Source organism: Camelus bactrianus, chromosome 25 (assembly GCF_048773025.1).
Source record: "Camelus bactrianus isolate YW-2024 breed Bactrian camel chromosome 25, ASM4877302v1, whole genome shotgun sequence".
Classification (NCBI taxonomy): Eukaryota; Metazoa; Chordata; class Mammalia; order Artiodactyla; family Camelidae; genus Camelus; species Camelus bactrianus.
In genome coordinates, this window is record NC_133563.1 from 25,797,159 (window position 1) to 25,816,459 (window position 19,301).

At 45.2% G+C, this 19,301-nt stretch overlaps 1 protein-coding gene across 2 annotated transcripts in view; it reads left to right on the forward strand.

The window, feature by feature from the left end:
* Positions 1 to 7,652: 7,652 nt before the first annotated feature.
* Positions 7,653 to 19,301, forward strand: part of FER1L6 (fer-1 like family member 6) — a 101,898-nt gene continuing 90,249 nt past the window's right edge. Inside the window, exons 1-5 of one of the 2 annotated variants that reach the window (XR_012502250.1) lie at positions 7,653 to 9,414; positions 12,198 to 12,280; positions 16,389 to 16,509; positions 17,595 to 17,649; positions 17,747 to 17,878. Coding sequence is in view for 1 of the 2 variants with exons in the window: in XM_074353023.1 (XP_074209124.1) it covers positions 9,353 to 9,414; positions 12,198 to 12,280; positions 16,389 to 16,509; positions 17,595 to 17,649; positions 17,747 to 17,878 (453 nt within the window). In the remaining variant the exon portion in view is untranslated. The remainder of the gene's footprint in view (positions 9,415 to 12,197; positions 12,281 to 16,388; positions 16,510 to 17,594; positions 17,650 to 17,746; positions 17,879 to 19,301) is intronic. The other variant, XM_074353023.1, reaches the window with a different exon arrangement.

The window sequence follows — 19,301 nt, forward strand, 5'->3', positions numbered from 1 at the left end:
TGAGCTGGATAACAAGAGACATCAACAACCTGTCTTATTTGGAGGCAAAAAAAAAAAAAAAGATTCAAACTCGTGGCTTAGCTGAAATGATTGGGCAATTCAGTCATTATAGTAAATCTGGTTGTTGGGTGAGATAGGAGGTTTGACAGAAACACTTTTCCAGGTCTCAGTGGAACTGTTCAGCAACATGGCATCTGTACTGATCCTTTGGGATAACCAGGTGTACTTTGAGTGGTCAGGATTCGTGGATAGAAGTCACACTTCTTTATGCAAATATCCAAAAGGCAACCTGATTTTTATTTGTTACATTAAAACTTTTGGCTTTGAAAATCTTCACACTGGCTTTTGTGGAAGCACCATTTGTCTTAGTAGAAGATCTTATTGCAATGCTTGAGTGAAAGTAGTACTTGTGGTTAATAACTGGGTGGGCTGGCTGACATCATCTTGCTTTATTGATGCCTGCATTATTCAAGGCAGAATCCCAATTCCTGGCAAAATAAAAAGAGATCACACTTAAGGCTTCTTCTCCATGTTCTGCTCTTGTCTTGGTTGGAGAGCTGAATTTGATTAGTTTGACAGAATTTGTTCTTTGTGAAGCTTTACTGATTGCGATCTAACATCTCTCTCTCTCTCTATATATATATACATATATAGATATAGATATAGCTTATATATATATATATATATATCAGCTTTTCTAGAGCTGTAGTCTGATGATTTCTTTGCCCTTTTTTTTTTCCTTTCTGGAAATGCATGCAATGTGCATGTTATGAATAATGAAGGGCTTTATTTAGGTAAAAACAAATGATGATAAGGGTTAGACAGGAGTATTGATTTTTCTATTAATACTGGACTATGAATCAAGGAATCATTGATTTGTAAGTTACCTTTTAACAGAATTTGGAAAAAAAAGTTTCTCATCATATTTTTTCTATGGATTCATATTAAATGCTTACCTTTGCATACAAAGGATATAAAATAACACATATGAATGTTCCAGTAGGTTCAATTTTTTGGAACAAAAATGATATTTTAGATTAACTAACATCACAGCAGCCTGGTGGTGATTTATTGAAGTAGTTTATTATTGGTGGAATGGAACTTTGTTTTCTTTTTGACTGCTCTAAGCCTTTAAGCTTCATTTCCCATTCGTAAATTCTTCCAAAAGTGAAAGGCATAAACTTGCTTCCCTCGTAGCTAGGATGCAGGCAGTTGACCTGGGCTGCACCAATCAGATGCTTGCATTTGAGATTTTGAATTGAGAGCCAGCAACATAAATAAGCAGATGCAGCATAGACCATTCTGGTGAGGGGAAGAGCAAATGGCCTTTTTTCTCAGAGAACAGAGCCGTATGCCCTCTGGTTTCCAGTGTGGTGGATAAGCTGAAGTATCTGTACCCAGAGGTGGGGTCGACCCAGGGGCCATCTATGGTGTGAGATGGGCATTGCTCCTGGATTTGGAGTCTTCAAGCTTGGTTTTCCAGATCTCCTTAAAAATCTGAATCTCTCTCCTATCCTTCACATATTCCTTTTCTCTTCAATCCAGCCAGGGAGAGTTTCTGTCTGAAGTATGCAACTAAGAAATATGATTGAAACAACTGGAATATGAGGATAATGACAAGGAAATAGGATTCTTTCCTCTGTATCTCCTTTTCAGCTTTTGGAAGGTACAGTAGAACAAGACTCATTGCCAGGTCGTTCTTACAGCAGTGATCATTTACTTATACTGACTCACTTTTCAGAACAGCGATCTAGAGAGAGTGATGCACACCCAGGCAGGGCATTTCTAAGGGAAATGGGGGTGGCTCAGTACAATGAATGGCCTCTTTTCATGACTGTACTTCTCAAGGACGGAGAAGAAGGAAAACCTGTGGAATCCAAGAAGACTAAATCCCAGGTAGATTCATGTTAGGTCTCCTGTCCCTTTGGTGACCCTCGTTTGCCCTTTCAGGTGACTCTCAACTGTTTACGTAGGAAACACCTCCTTGGTACACAGAAATGCCTTTCCCCACTAAGCTTCAAACATGCTGAGCTTCTTCATTTCCAGGAAATTTACAGAAAAGCTGTAGCACAATTTGTATCACTAGATTTATTTCCTTCTCATTCAAGTGTTGAATCTCAAAGAGGAGTTGAGTTCCCATCACTGACTTTCGGCATTGAATGGAAACATTTGAACGTCAGTTCACTGAGTAATGGGGCAGACAATTGTAATACTTGTACTAAACACTGGAGTACAAATGCATGAGTCATATCTATACAGACGGCATATGCAAATATACTGTTCTTGGTTTTATAGTTCCATTTAAATATTTCTACTGTAAAAAAAAGACAGTGGTTTTGAAATTGTTAAAATAAATGCATTTTTGTACATCAAAGCTAAAAAACAAAACAAAAAATACAGTCAGTATTAAAACCTGTAGACAGTTTAGAATCCATCGCTTATGTTTAGTATCCTATTCAGTTTACCTGTCTCTTAAAGATGACTCCTATTTTAAATAATCAAAATCAAACAACTTCCTAAAAATAGGGACACAGCTTTCCATTAATTTCTTATTCTTCCAGGAAAGATGACATTATTTGAAGGCTGCCTGTGTCCATTGCTTTTTTCAGCCTGCTTTTTGGTAATATTATTGCACCTCCATTCGGGCGTCGCAAGAGAAGGGAAAATCAAAACACCATTTTGAGGCTTTTTAGCAATGCCAAGGAAAGGACAGGAGTCTGGTTAGCTGGATTTCTCAGATTGTGGTCTGTGTAAAACTCATGTTCCAATGTTCCAGTCTCCAGTTCAGGGAAACTGAATTACAAGTTTTGCTGTCAAATCAGGTTGGGAACCACTAGATTCTGTGGTACTTTTGTGCTTTTGATGAGTCCTATTTCACATAAGTATATGGTGGAATCTAAGAAGCCCTGTGAAACTAGGTTTACTCCAGCATTTTCCAAATGTATTTCAAAATGGAATCTCTGTATTTGTGCAGGTCCATTTGTGAATGGTTAAGATCTGGATAAGCGTTCCATTAGGGTGCGTCCTCCAAAAAGCAGATTCCAAGATGGGACTGGCTTGCTCAGGATTTCTTTGGGGAAACACACGGGAAGGATAAAGAGGAAGGAGTAGGGGAAGGTAAAGAGAATCTTCAGACCACGAGGCAGCTCTGACACCTGTGATGGAGCCCAGTAGCCCCAGGGGGCCCAAAGTGTTCTCTCACTAGAGCTCAAATCCCGTCTCCTAGAGTTTAAGTTTATTTCTCCTTGTTTGCAGGACACCCTTACCATGTGGCTAAGTCTAATTCAGATACAAGTAGTACACATCATAGCAACAGAAATCATTGTGCTGCACTTTCGATCATAAATGTTTGTTGATTGCACATCATAGGGAAAAACCAAATGGACAAGCCCGTAGCCTCATCTCTGCTTCATCATGCTGCTTACTCTCTCACGGTCTCAAGTTCAGCAACTTGACTGGAACGCTTTGGGCCCCCTGGGGCTACTGGGCTCAGATAACTTTTGCCGCAGGCTCTTCTTTTGTGAAGAACGGATCAGACAGGGGAGGTTTGGTTCCCTTGAAAGGATCAGGGATCAGGAGACGAGGTTCCAGCTCTGACGATCCCATGATTGGCTGTAGGACCTCAGACTACTTCACCTTTTTAGTCATCACTTTCCCCATCTGTAACATGTGAGGCTGGGATTCAGTGATCTCTGATGATCTTTGCTTCTGTTTGGGGTTAAATCTACAATGATCAAAAACGGGAGGAGGGGTGCATCAGGAAGCCTGTGTTCCACCTGTGAACCCCTGAGCCCAAGCCCATCTCTTTGGGGAAAATGACGGCTCAGTTGGGGATCTTGAATGAGGAGGGCTTGTGAACTACTATGTACCAAGTCTTCACTTACAAAGCCTCCTCCCAACCACCCCCGTCCCACCCCAGGAGATGGCCTTCCTCCCTCGGTGTCCTGCACCTTGGGGGCTCTTACACAGCTGCCTGGCCCATCAGTGTCAGCCTCCCAGCCTCCCCATGAGGTGCTCAGCGGAGTGAACCCAACATTCTTTCCTTTCCTGTGGTGCCACAAGACGTGCAAGATGGAGTAACAGAGGGCTGTGGATTAGTGTCTTGGGGCTGCCATACAAATGCCCACGAACAACAGCAGTGTATCTTCTCCCAGTTCTGGGGGCCGGAAGTCTGAAATTAAGGTGCTGACAGGACCACGCTCCCTCCGAAGGCTCTAGGGGAGAATCCTTCCCCGCCTCCTCCAGTTTCTGATGGCTGCAGGAGCTCCTTGGCTTGTGGCTGCATCACTCCCATCTCTGCCTCTGTCTTCACATGGCCTTCTCTGTGTCTTCTCCTTTTCTGTTTTTTGTGAGGACACTTGTCTTTGGGTTTAGCACCCACTCAGGTAATCCAGATCGATCTCATTTTGAGATCTTTAACTTAATTACTTCTGCAAAGGCTCTTTAAAATTTTTTTTTCTTTTTTTGCAAAAAAGGACACATTCACAGTTTCCAGAATGTGGATATAACTTTTTTTGGGGGGTGGCACCATTCAACCCACTACAGGCAGTGATTTCTGAGGCACTGGGTCCACCAAAATGCCTCATTTTTATTTATTTTTCTCCTTTATAAACTTGACATTTTGGGGGTGTGGGTATAACTCGGTGGTAGAGCGCATGCTTAGCATGCACAAGGTCCTGGGTTCAATCCCAGGACCTCCATTAAAAAATAAAAATAAAAACATAAACATTTGACATTTTTGAAATAACATCAGAACACAAGTCCCAATGAAATACCCCAGAGAGGAGGCAGTAGGCTGGAGGACCTTAGAGCATAGACTCCAAGGTCAGGTGACGTTGGTTCAAATCCCAGCACTTACCAGCTCCTCCGTCGCTCAGTTTTGCCATCCATACATTGGGCACAATAGTACTACCCACCTCTGAGGGCTGTTGTGGGGCTTAAATAGGATAGTACTTGTAAAAGCATCTAGAACCAGCCCCCAGTAAAGTGACAACGTATCACAAACAAGGAGAGGATGGTGAAAATGATTAAAAATGCAAGTCGGATGGCTGGATGGTGACTAGAAACTATCCAAGGCTGTGGCAATGCTTGGACCTGGGGTTTCTTTTAGTTTTGATCTCCCTGGGTCTCCTTGGCTGGGAATGAAACACGCTGGCAGCCTCTCCTCTCGGAATCTGCTCTGAGTGGCTGTGTTTGCAGATCAGAGTCTTGGGCTCTGGTGGCCAAGCCGAGCAGTGGGCATTGAATTTCAAACAGCGATAGGGAGCTGCCAGGCGGACCCAGCCGAAAGGGCATTTCCTGGGAGATGCCTGCCCCTCTGGCTGAGGCAGCCTAGTGCCCGATACCCACTCCATGCTACAGGGAAGCCTTTGTCCTCCCAAAACTAGTGCTGGATGCCGCACCTCCTGCCCTGCTGACCTGCCTCGGGTCCAAGAAGTTAGCGAGTGTGAGTACTTCCAGGCACGGTCAGGAGCTTTCACTGGCCAAGGTGAGACCCGTTGCTCTGTTTCTTATTATTGACCTGGACTCTGTTGCCGCATGGGCTGCTGGGAGCCATCAGGGATGCTGTTCTTCCGTTTGTTCTTAGAGCCCTGGGTCATGATGATTGAGGTCCCAAACCAAGTGCAAAGAGGCTGGGTTTTAGCAACGGATGCTGTGTGGCTGTGGGCAAGTTTCCAAACCTCTCTGAGCTGTGGTGTTCAGCATCTGGGAAGTGAGGATTGCATAGGACCCGGCTCTTGTAAGGTGATTGAAAAAAGTTGGCTCTGATTGAAATTTGGAGGTAGTATAGAGCGGAGGTTGGATGGGCCAGTTTGATTGCGGTTTACAGCTGTGGGTCTTAGGCAATAACATCTTAGACTCTAATTTTCCATCTGTAGAAGAGATCAAATACTTCCATCAGATGATTATTGGGATATTAAATGAAAAAAAATGTATGTGGAACCTTAATCCAATGCCTGGCTTATTCTACTGCTTAATGAACAGTAGCCATTATGACTATCCCAGAACACTCTGAATAATGATACTAAACGATAAATGGATGAATATATTGAATTACACATTGTACAATGGATAACTCTTCAGTCTCAGTGTGGTCTAGATGGAAAAGTATTCAGCTGGAGGAGACCCGGTTCCATCCCCAGCTTGGCAAATTTATAGCTGGCTGGCTTTGAGCAAGTTTCCTAACCCACTCCGTTTTCTTGTCTTGAAATAAAAATAATAGTAGCTGATTTCTTTCATTTGCCAGGAGCTGTCCTAAGGGGTTTGCATATATAAACTCACTCAATCCTTGACACTCTGTGAGGTAGATAGTATTTGATACCCATTTTACAGACTGCATCATTGGCTCCGGGTCACACAGATTATAAAGTAGGGGCCCAAGTCAGCCGTGAGCCTGGTTTTTACCCAGATAATGTGGAAATACTGCCAGTCTTTGTTCCCTCACAGAGCTTCTTTAGGGTCCCACGTGTGACGAAGTGCTTGGGGAAGGGTGGAGCATCATCCAGGTAGGACCCGTGGCCCCCATTTGCCTCCTTTGGTCTTGGCCCCATCTCTCTCTCTCTCTGCCCCCTGCCCTTTGTTTTATATGTGTGACATTCATCACTGTGTAAATGGAGATTTTAAGCAGGTCTAGGTAGAGATATATTGTGATTATATGTAAATTCAGTATAATCTCCCCCACTTCTGATTTTACTCCTACAGTAGATTGGAGATCAGTGAGTTTTCCCTCATAGTTTAAATGAAATAATCTTTACTGAGAATCTCCTGAGTTTGAGGTCTGGGACTAGGCATAACTTTAGACCTCTTTTATTCGGTATTTCCAAGTTCACTCCGGGAGGGACAGGACTGGGACATCGCTGCATGTTTGGGACTTAACACATTTGGACCCTGAGCTGAGGCTGAAACTCCAAGAGTTGTCGGCAGTACCAAGAGAAGTCGGCAGTGCCAAGAGAACCTCTTCCTCCCATCCAACAGGCTCAAACTCCAGCTTTTGCAAAAGTAATTTCAAAGGAAACTGAGCAGAGCCTTCGAGAACATCTTGGCTGAGTGAGGGAGAAACAGTTTGATGGGATTCTGTTGTTTCTGAGACCCTGTAAATCTCACACAAATGACTCCCTTGAGACAAGCTGTTCTACAAGCCCCTCCAAAATTGCCTTCAGAGTTATGTTTGATTGCATGAGCTGGTAGATGAGCCTTCGGGTTTCTTTCTTTCTACGCAGGACATCAGTGAAAACAGAAGCAATGAATTTCTGGTGGGGATTTTTTTTTTTTCCTCTGTGAGATTTGTTTGGGGTCTGGATGACTGCAAAGGCCTCATCCTTCTCTCTTAAACTGAAGGACTCAGTTGCATGACATTGGGCCGCCCCCACGCATAATTAGAGAAGGCGACCAGCTGCTGGGCTAATTGCTGGGATGAGGGTTGAGTGAAAGAGGACTTGGGGTTGGACAATAAAATTCATCCAGCCAACCCAAAAATATCCACTAAGCATTCTGTACTTCCTAAATTTTATTGTTCCTTCTGGTTAAAAAATTATCTCTGAACTTCCTTTAAAAAAATATAAATGTCTTTGAGAGGACAGCTCCTTGGCACTGATTACTTAGCCACAGGGGTTTGCAATCCTACTGTAATTTAGAATCACCTGGGAAACTTTATAAATGACTGCGCCTTGGCCCTACTGCTGACCAGTGAAATCAGACTGCCTGGGGAGGGATGTGGCCGTGGTGTGGGAGACAGTTTCAGAACCTTCCCCCTGTGAATCCGATGTACAGCCAAAGTTGAGCATCATTGCCCCAAACAAATAGGATTTTGAACAGGTGGGTAGTAATAAGATTATGGGGGGAGAGGAAGAAAATTTCCGAGTCTTGACAAGGCAAGATGTCATGTGGATTTATATTGTAACAATCTTCTGTCAAAACTCACATTATAGCTATTTCCATATTTGGTGGTTTGCCTTTAATATAAGTATTCCAGTCTTAGAAGTAAGATGAGTACACAGCATATACCCAGGGATGTATTTCCTAGCATACAACTTAGAAATTTACCCAAGGCTCTCTGGATAACCTCAAAATGGGGGTAAATCCTGGTTTGGTTTGGTTTTTAAGATAGACCCTGATCTCATGCAAATCCATTCTTTTGATAAAGGAGTTTTATTAACTATAATGTATTTGTTAATTCTTTTTTTTTTTTTTTTTACTTTTTTTAATTGAAGTATAGTCAGTTTACAGTGTTGTCAGTATTTTTTTAAAGTTTATAAGAATTATTGTTAGTGAACACAAATTTATGTGCCCAACACCCAGTAAGGCCAAACATACTGGAATGTCAGACTTTGGAGCAGAGAAAGGTTCATTGCAGGGCTGACAAGGAGAACCAGGGTACCTTGTGCCCCACAAAACTCTTCGATGGGTTTCAGCAAAGCATTGTTAAAGGCCAGGTGAAGGAGGGGCGTCTCAGGGTATGTGATCAGCTGTGCACAATTCTCTGCTTGATGTTGAGGTAACAAGGTGGCTAACGTCATCAATTCTTAGGTGCCAGAAGGTCTGGGAGCTAGTGCTCATCAAGTAGTTAATTTCTCCCATTTGGTGGTGGCTTTTAGCATCTGAAAATCTCAGAAGGTATGCATGAAACACTATTATCTGGGTACTTTGGGGAGGAGCTACAGCAGAGGAGAGGGGTGTGGGGTCTCTCCCAGTTACATTATCATATAAAGAAATTGACAAATCGAAGTGTTTTTTTTTTCCCCACACTGGATGTTACAGACTGGGTTTGGAGGGTGCAGTGCCAAGGCCAACTGTGTCCTGTGTTTTCTCAGATGGGAAGGAGAGCAGCGGGGGTCGGTACTGGTCACACCCACTGATACAATTAACTTAGCGTTTGACCTCTTGGCCTGAGCTGCTTTTATTCTGCGCTGAAGGAAGAAAAGTTTATTTCAGAAGGGGAATCTGGTGACGCGAGTGGAAAAACCACATGGAGACCCCAGTTGTGAGCCATTTCCTAATCCCAGCTTCCCGAGCTGTGGCCATGACGTTAAATTAGCTGTTTGTAGGGCTTTTAGCAGTTCAGCGTGAGGGTTCCATGAGGTCATATATTACATACCATCCCAGTGAGAAAAGCAGAGTTAACTACATCGCTGCTTCCTGCAGAAGAGGAGCCCGGAGCTCAGAGAAGTCCCGTGGCCAGCCCCCGTGGCATAGTTAGAACGTGGCATAGATGAGACCCACACTCCCGCTGTGGGGCTCCTCTTTCTGTGTCCCCGGCCGGCTGCCTCCCTGGCAGTGCCAGCCCGGGGGTCAACGTGGAGCGACGCCGCCTTGAACAGACGCGCTGAAGCCAGTTAAACACGTGCACTCTTTAATGCTCTTGCTGTTTGGATGCAGATATCGGAGTCATGGTAGCTTTCACCCTGAGGAGGCCAGGTTCGTATGGGGGTTTCTGTGTGTCTCGTGACTTGGGGTGGCCCTGGGAGGAGGTTCAGTAGATTCTAAACCAGAGAGTCCCATCCCTTCTATGAAGTGGGAGGGTTCCCGTGCTGGGATCCTCGGCAAACTGGAGAAGGGGTATCATGGCAACTGCCCTGGGGGCTTACCAGGTAAGTCTTCCTGATTTACTGGCTGATTCCAATCTATTGACTGGAAACCCCTGACAGCCTGTCATTTGTAAAGATGGGTGGTAGTAGCATCTGCCTCGTGGTGTGGAGTAGGGAAGCTAGGAGATAGTGCGGGTAAAATGGTGTTCCCAGTACGTGGTGAGTGTCAAAGTGTCGTCGCAAAGCCCGCCTCTGCACCCTGAAAGACAGATGGAGACTTGGAGGCAGAGTTTGGCGAGAAAAAGGAACAGCTTTATTGCTTTGCCAGGCAAAGGGGAGTCACAGCAGATTAGTGCCTTAGAGACTGTGAATCCATCTTGGAGGTGGGGTCTTCAAGTTTTATAGGAAAAAAGTGGATGGGACAGAAAAGGTGATAACAATCAGGGCGCTTTACAGGGTGCTGCTACGTTCCCCTTAACCTCCATGGATCTTTCTGGCATCACGGGGGAACTGCAGAGGGAGGGTCTGCCCATTCTTCCGAGATTATCAGCCCATTATCTTCTTCCTGGAGTGTAGCCTCTTGGTTAAAACTGTTGTAAAGGATGTAAGGGAGAAGTTTGGGGGATACTTAGCACAAAAGCAGTAAGGGAGAGAAAGCAAATTGCAGGATTTCTTAGAAAGAATCAACAGTTTTAGCATCAGGGAAGTTAGTTTCCTACTCTTTCAAATGATGTTTAAAAAATTTTAAACTCACTTGGGAATATTGTAGCACGTTTTCTTATCACAGCTGTAATAATTTATAGCATGTTTTACATTGTATGAGCATTGTTTCCTTTTTTTGACTGTCATCCTGGAAACTGGATAAGAAATAGCATGTGTTAAGTGTGACTGAAACATGCTCATCTGAGTTAAGCATCCAGCCCCCAATTCTGGAGCTAATGGGTGGATTCAATCAAGCACGGTCGTGAGCTGAGTCTTGTGTCTCTAACTTACCCTCTGCAGCCCGATCTGCCGATGGCATGATCTTTCTGGGCTGGCAAGCCGTGCCTTCTCTCTACTGTGGATGCCACGGGGCTGAGGAAGAGAAATCAATTTTCATCAAGAATACTTTTCCTGCTGGGAGTCATGCTGGGAGTGCCCTTGATGACTGACTCAGGGTTTCCGGCAAACAACCTTGTGTGTTTGTGATACAAACAGCAGTCCACCCAAGAGAGTGGAGCTGGTTGTAAACCCTTTGGGCGTTACTGGAAGGTTTCCGGTTTCCTCTGTAAGGGGTCTGAGCTGTGTCTAGAGCCTGCCTTCTCAGTGCTGGTTCTTCCCCAAATCAATTAAAGGTCTCTGAAGGTGGTTCTGGACATTAGTAGCTTTTAAGCCTCCTCAGGTGTGGCCAATGGATGACAGAGTCAAGAGTTCTTAGTTTTGCATGGATGCTTGTCTCTAACGGGTGGGACATCTCTCCCTCCTCCCATGCCCATGACAGCACTCCAGGGCATGCCCTAATGTCTCAGTCACTGGCTGTCCCACGAGAGAGTTCAGAATGCTGAAGCCATCCAGGATGAAGATGCCAGCTTCCTAAAGGAATGTCAAGTCTTCCTCGGGTAAAGACTGTCAGTTATTGGTAGCAACTTCCTGTTTTCGGATGGAAGTAACTCAGCCTTCTCAAGTAGTCTGCAGACCCCACTGGCCAAGTTCCCGGGAACACCAGATTCTGCCTCCATGCAGCAGTGAGCCCTTGGGGACCACAATGGCAGTTCAGGCTTTGGAAGATACTGGCCTTGGGGCCACTGCTTAGTTGCTCTCCTTTGAAAAACAGGAAAGCAAACAATAATATTGAAAAATTCCTCCCTGACCTTCCACTCTTCCCTGCAGCTCCAGAAAAGGAATTCTCTCAGGAGGCTGGCAGAGGTCAGGGATGCTCCTGGTGTCAGTTAGAGACAGTGGACTGGGGCCTTTTCCTGGGATGAGAAGTAGGCCCTCCAATAGCCTCCTGCTCATGGCTAATATTATAATAGTATTAGTGGCTGATGCTCTGGGCATATACCTTGTGTTAGCTGAGCTGTGCACTTGTAGTGTGACCTCAATAATCCCAGGGCCTCTTGACCATGGCAGTGGTCTGGGAGCCCAGCTGTGGAGAGAGTGTTTATTTTGCTCAGGGGAACGGGCAGGTGGCCCAGTGGTTAGAGGCTGGGCTCTAAAATCAGACAGATCTGGTTCTAGTTGTAGCTCTGACACTTAGGAGCTGTGTGACCTTGGAAACATTACCTACCCTCTCTGGGCCTTGGCTCCTCATCTGTGAGGTAGGAGAGGGCTGCTGTGATGATTAAATGATGTCTTTCCTTTTCAGTATTTGGTACAGGTGAGTAAAGAGAAATTGAGAAAAAGCCACTAGTGCTGTTATTATTTGTATTAGGCCTCCTTTGAGTGTGGTTCTGGGTGGACCTCATGAAGTCTGTTCAGGTGGGGTTTTTGTGGTTTCTGCAGAAGTAGCGCTGTCTGGAGAGCACATTGGGTCCTCCTCAGCTTTTGATGCCCGTCCAAGGTGGATGAGGAGGACGGTCAGCTTCCAGGAGAACTGTGTGTGTGTGAGTGTGTGTGTATTTTCTCTTAACTTGTCTGAATGAGTCAAAGTTACTATTACTGTATTTTTTAGTTTTTCTTCCTTTTTTTTTTTAGGAAAGGGATGTTTGGGCTGAAGCTGAAGAAGAAGAAGAAGAAAGCAGAAAAGGGGTTAATCCTGGCCAACAGTGGTGCCCAAGGTGAGGCTTTTGAGGGGTGGGGAGGGACCACAAGCGTGGGGCCTGCAGGTCGCACAGAATTGACCCCTCCTTGGCTGAGAATGGGGTCCACTCTCCTTGGTGGTGAGATGGGACATGTGCTGCTTACTGGGTCTTCAGACCCTGCCGATCCCAGGTGCTGGCCCAAGGCTTTCTCCCCGGCGCTGCTGGTCATCTGGTTGTTGGGTCAAACAGGGGTGAGTGTACATCTCCTGGGCCACGGAAGGGGACCCCACAAGGAAGCAATGACAGGGTTCAAGCTCATGTTTCTGTTCTGATTTGCTCTGTGGCCCAGGATGAGTCACGCAGTGGCCCTGAGTCCCAGTTTCTGCCTTTGTTGCTGCAGCTGCTGGGCTGACCACACTCGGTCAGATTTTGAACATCAGAGAGAGGGGAGCAGCTGCTGGCGGGAGGCTTTACATATATTGTCTCATTTAACCCTTCCATCATCCGACCAGAAGGTGTTGTCCCCGTTTCACAAATGAGGTTACAGGGATGCAGAGACTGTTAAGTGCGGGAAAGACTAGCTGCAGAATTGCAGGAAGAAATGAAATGCAAAGCCATTGTTAAGAACGTATTAAGACTATCTGGGTGGCAACTGCAGAGCATTAAGCCAAAGGCAATGAGGTCTTTCTGATCACAGGACCCTGTGGAGCCACGCAGGGCCACACAGACCCATGAGGCCAGCCCTAAGCGTGGGAGGCACAGAGCCAGGAAGCCCTGGCGCTGGGGTGTGAAGCAGGCTCTCTGACTTTCTGTGTTTCCGATGCACCACTTCCTTCTCCAACAGAGCAAAGCTCCTAGTTAGTGTGCCCCATGCCCCACCTCAGGTAGACGCTCATGTTTATTGAATCAGATAGGATCAACAGCTTCCGATGGACAGGTCTGGAGACGTCTGCTGAGTGGTCCTGACGACAAGCAGGTCAAGGCTAGCTTTCTGGACCAGTTCTAAACCAAAATGGTGCAGGGGGTCTATTTTATCTTCACCCCTCTTGTCTCCTGGTGGGGGGCAGTGGGGTGTGCTTCATCCTTCACTGCTGTCCCCTACAGGTGCAGTGGCCCCCAACTCCACTCCTCACCCTTAGGTAAAACCTAATCTTACAATAGAAACATGTGGAAATTCATTCACGTTGAAGTGTCGGTAATGATGATTAATCATCCATGGATGAGAACTTACATTTTAAGTGGAGACAAGGCTTAAAGCTGAACAGACGTACTTATCTATTCAGTCAAACTGAAGGAATCAGGGAGTGGGTGGAAAAGACTTTGGGGTCTTTCCTGGTGTCCTTGAAATTATGATCCTGCTGTAGGTCCTGCAGACACAAGGTTGAATAAGAAACAGTCCCTTCCTTCCAGGACCTTATGAAAATATTTATGACACACTTAATAAGACCCTGCTGCTTTTTACTTGACATACATCATTCATGACTCTGAAATGTAGATTCCTTTGCCCCTGTTTTACAAGAGGTTCAGAGACGGTAAGTACTTGCTCAAAGTCACACAGCACATAAACGGAGATGCTGGCTCCTGAGCCAAGGTCAGTCTTACACCAGAGCCTGGGCTTTCTTAGCCCACAAGCCAGTCTCCAGTTAGGAGCCTGTACTGACTGCACCGGGAGGGAAAGGTCAAGCTGGCAGAGATTCAGGGCAGTCAGCCACAGATGTCTCAGAGGAGCTGGCTCCTGTGTTCATTCTAATTCGGGTCTTCAGCCCACAAAGCAAACAGGGCGGAGAGGAATCAGGCCCCTCCTAGAAAGTAAACGGCATCCAACCTGCTGGCCAGGGGCTGACCTGTAGGAGACTGACGAAACAAAGGCTATGGAGCAGAGTGCAGACTGGCCTTTCCCTCCTGAACTGACTGGGGAAGTTAGGACTCTTCTGGGTGAAATGTCGAGAGTATATAAACTAGCACATCGGAGGATAGCCCTGTGGAGGGCTCTTTTTTTTTTTTTTTTTTTTTTTTGCCCCTTCAGATTTATTCTCCAGGCTTGTGCACCTGTTCTGTGTCCCAGGAGGCTGACCTCTGTGGATGCCTGGCCCAGCTCCCTTCCCCCACGGGCGCCCCAGCAGGAGGTCTGAGGGGGAGGAGAGTGAGGTCAGCACCCAGTGGCTGGATGTGTCCTTCAGCTGAAGGGTGGTTGCCCCTTTACATGGGGAAGCCGACTGGATCTGACTTCCTCTCCTTCCAGGTTCTGGTTAACTGTTCTCTCTCCTCACTTTGGGGGGCCCTCCAAGTGGTAACAGCGTGGCTGCCCTGAGCCGCAGGTAGCTCTACGACCCTTTGCGGTTTTCCTACACCCATGCCTTTGTAAAGAGCCCTCAGATCATCCGGTTCTGGATGGGCCATCTGTTATCCACTGGGGCCCTGATGAGGTAGCCGCGTTACAAGTGGAGAAATTGCTATAGAGAAAGCAGACGACGTGCAGAAATGGAGACTGTTGGGGAATCTCTTTCAGTGTGGGCCGGGAGGGGTTCTCAGGGGAGGTGACGTTCAAGCTGGAACGTCGAGGATGAGTGGGTGGGCAGCTCGGGCGGAGGGCTGCCTGTGAAGGAAAACTCCCAGCAGGAGAGAGCTTGTTAGAGGAACTGAAGGAGGCCCGTGGGACCAGAAAGCAGTCAGCCGGGGCCAGAGGGACAGGTGGGCCAGGAGGAGGAGATGGGAGTCAGGAAGGACAGGGAATCAGAGTCCTGTGTGGACTTTAGATTTATTCTAAGTGCCATGGAAAGCCATTGAGGGGTTTTGAAAAGAAAAACATGATCTCTTCTTTTAAAGAAAGTCACCATGGGTGCTCCTTGAAGAGTGTGTTGGAGAAAACGTAGTATCTCAATGAATGAATGAATGAGTGAATGTCAGGTGTGGAAGAAGCCTTAGCTGCCTTTCTACCTCCAGGTCTGTCTCACCCTTTAGAATGTAAACCCCTAGAGGGAGGGGTCCGTGTTTTATTTACTCCTCCATCCTGCACAGCTGACCTAGCCCAGTTTCTGGCATTTATAAGGTACCCGAGGGCATTCACTGGAAACCTGACTCCATAAACAGTTGTTCTTTCTTGAGGCCCTTGTGGTCAAGTAGGGGAGAAGGCTTAATTTCATCTTCCTGCTTCAAGGAGTCCAGTCAGGCGCTGGCATTCCTTCTGGGTCCTCTGCAGGCTGGTGTGGTCTTTTGTCTCCCGAGTGAGAGGGGTCAGAGCAGACGGTACTCGTTGAGTCATCCTTTCTGTAACTCCTGCACACCTATGAGGCCCTTGTCCATCAGCTCCCGAAGGCATCATTGGCTGTATTATTCCATCTGTCTTCCAACTCGGTACTGTTTTGCTTGGTTTGCTGATTAAAATCAGAGGACCAAAATACGTCAAAGCTGGAAGGCATTTAAGAGCTTATTAAGTTGCCAAGTTTCCCAGCTGAATCCCATGAGCCCGAGGTTCTAAGAAATGGCTTCAGGGATTCCCGAAGAGGGTGGTGAGGCTGGCAGGAGGGTCCCCGCCCTGCATTCCACCCATGGCACATGGAACACTTGTTTCCTATATTGAGGTTTACTATAAAGTTACATTTATGGAAAGGGACCAGGATCTGATCTCTTTGGGGAATATTATTCAACCTGTGACACCTTGCTACTCAAAATGAGCCCTCAGACAGCAGGAATGGCCTCACCTGGGACATTGCTTATGGAAGTGCAGGATCTTGGGCCCAACTCTCCACCTACTGTATCAGAATCTGTGTTTTAACAGCTTTCCAGGATATTCTTAAGCAGATAAAACTTTGCTAATGAGGTTCTGAGGGAATAAATTAGTGCTCAAAGTCCAGTGTGGCAAGGTCATGACTTGAAAGCACATCTGTAAATTCATAATCCATAATCCCACATTCCCAGGCATGTCAACCTACTCTTTTTTTAGGAAACAGATAGAAGATGCATATTTTTTAGTGTGTGTCTGGACTTCCTGTCAATGAGATGTTAAGGTTCACGTGCTCAAGGACTGTCTTCTGGTCTCCTTGTCCTCCTGTGGTGACTGGCATAGTGCTGGACACAGAGTCCAGGCTCAGATGGCCACCATGTGTCATAGTTAATAGACTTTTCCCTTTGTTTGCTTCTCTAGATGGTCAAGGTGAACCACAAGCACTACAGGAGGGGCCTTCTCACCAGGAAGGTTTGGGAGGGGATTTGATTCATGACAATGCTTCCAGCACCCCTGTCCCCTCAGCTCGTCCGGAAAGAAGGTACAGTGTCGCCCCAGGTGTCTGGCTTACTCACGCTTGTTTTTCCTCTGAGATGAGCACAGAGCTTTCATGTAATAAGTGATCAGTACAGATTTGCCATTTTATTAATGAACAGGTACCTTTGAAATCTACCCTTTCCTACCTGCAGTATTTCTTTTAATCCTCAGAGCAGCCCTATATGGTAGAAATTATTATTTCTATTTTTAGATGAGGGAATTAAGGCTAAAGTCACAAAATTGGGGAAAACAAATATTCTGATTCAGGTTGGCCTGACGGCAAAGCCTTGGGCTTTTTACTAGTTTACCCTGTTCTCTACTGGGCTCAGAATCAGCAGAAATGGAACAAAGTCAAATGCATATTGTTAGAAGGCAAGAAAACAAACTCCAGTAGGAATTCAAGCTCAGTTTATTCCCCACCCATTGCTGCTTCCGAGACAACAGGGGTTCTTCATCTCTTTCTATCATTACCCACCTGCAAATGCCCAGGTGTGGCACATCTGTTTTCAATTACTTATGACAGCCCAGATAAATGGAATCTCCTGGAATGTGAAATCTCACTGAGATGGCATTTTGGTTGTTTCTCTCAATTTTCTTTTTTTCAGAAGTAATCGTGAAACTCAGAGTTGCTATAGATACCCGAATTGGCAAAGTGGTCCTCTGGATAGGATCAGACAGCAAATAAGGGAGATCTTTACTTAGACCCGACTCTGCCACTGACTGAGGCATCTCAGTTCTCATTCTGTAACATGAGAAGTAAATGATACTCATAATTATACAATAAGAGTTGACATTTATTCTTGCCAGCACTGGGCTAAAAACCTTTCCTTGCGTTACATCTTTTAATTGTAGCAATCACTTCATGTGATAAGTACTCTTACTAGCTCCATTTTTAGGATGAGAAAACTGTGTCACGGAGAGGTTGTCCCTTGTCAGTTTATACTCATCTCCTTCAGAGATGGGGAGAGAATATGTGATATACTGTAAATCAAAGCACTTAGGAACACCTGGCAAAATAAAAGCATGGCTTATGGATCTAAGGTAGATTTTTACCTAATGAAGCACGTGTGTTAAACTTTCTTTTAATAGATCAAAACTGTTGACTAAGATCCACGATGGGGAGGTCAGATCCCAAAATTATCAAGTAAGTGATGACCTCTTCCTATCCAGCCTCCCGCAGCTCTTTGGGTGTGAATGAACGGCCAGGTCCGGAGTGCACAGACGCTGCTTTTGTGTTGCAGATTGCCATCACCATCACGGAGGCCCACCAGCTGGTGGGTGAGAACATCGACCCGGTGGTGATCATCGAGATCGGGGACGAGAAGAAGCAAAGCACAGTGAAAGAAGGAACCAACAGCCCCTTTTACAATGAGGTAAGTCATGGAGCTCACCATTTCCCACAAGGCAGTGCATCTTGGAGATGAATCTATACAAGACATACAATTCAATCTCCTTTCCCTCCCATTGCTGTAGAGTTTTCCAATGCATTGATAGATTGTAATTTACTAAACCAATCAATCTTTCATTGATGGATATTAAATTTTTTTTCAGCCTTTTGATATGACTTAACAATATTTATATGGCATAACTGGGGCAAGGGGTATAGGCATTTAAAATGTGATATAATCAAAATGCTCTCTAAAGAGGTAACAATATATACTGTAAGTAACAGTGTGAAAGAGTTCTTGTTCCCCTTGAAGGCACTTCCAACACTATGAATTGTCAAAAAAAAAAATGCAGTAAACTCTTAACTAATTTTTTTATGAGAGTGATAATTGACAAGGAAGGCAAGGAGAAGATGTATAATAAAATCAACAGAAAATTCCCAAATCCCTTTTGAGCTGTTAAGTCCTTTCCTCTTTATCACTCTTGCCTCTGAGCCTTTTAGCGTGAGTTAAAGTGGCAGGTTTCTCCTTCCTGTTCAGCTCCCTACCTCCGTAACATCTTTTGGCGCAGTTGTGATATGAAATAATGTGCATGAAAATGCTTTAAAACTGCAAAATTCTACAGATTTGTTAATGATTATAATTAGTATTCACCTTACGCTTTACAAGTCCTGGATCTAAATGATATTCAATTGGGCCAAGAGTAATCACTGGGAAATCAAGTAAAAATGTAGAAGTTGAATTATAAATCTTTGTTACAGATTTGGACTCTCATTTTTAAGTCCAAAGGCCATCAGAGGTTGAAGGAATAAATTAGTAGAGGCTGGGGAGTACATCCTAGCTAGAAAAACGTATGTGGGCTCAGAGGTCTAGGGAACCTATGTAAGGCATTTGAGTCTGAAACACGCAAAACTCAGCAGAAGGCAATACACATCAAAACTAATTTATTGGTCCAGAGGAACCCATAGCATCTCATATACTAGAGAATAAAGAACTTCAGGTAAGTGAGTTTTGCACATAAAAGAAATTCCGAACACCAAAACTCTTAAAAAGTTTTAACATATATATAAAAACTTCCTGAAATGTTTTACATAGATTCCTGTTCTCTTAAACAGGAGACACTGAACATATCGTAACTTTTCATTGATGTCAAACAGCTGCCATTTTGAAGGTCTCCTTGGAATATAGTCTATGATGACCTCTTCCAGTTTCCACATTTTGGTTTTTCCATGTTGCCCTTTAAAAGCAGGCTGTCAGTGGCCACTTCTCCCTCTCTTCTTGCTGTCATGTTCATTTCTAACGTCCTGATGTCATTCCTCCATCCTGCGGCTCAAAACCAAAACAATCCATGAAACAGCTTCCTGGTCTAGCCTCTCCCACCCCCATCAGACTTCAAAACACACAGCAGAGC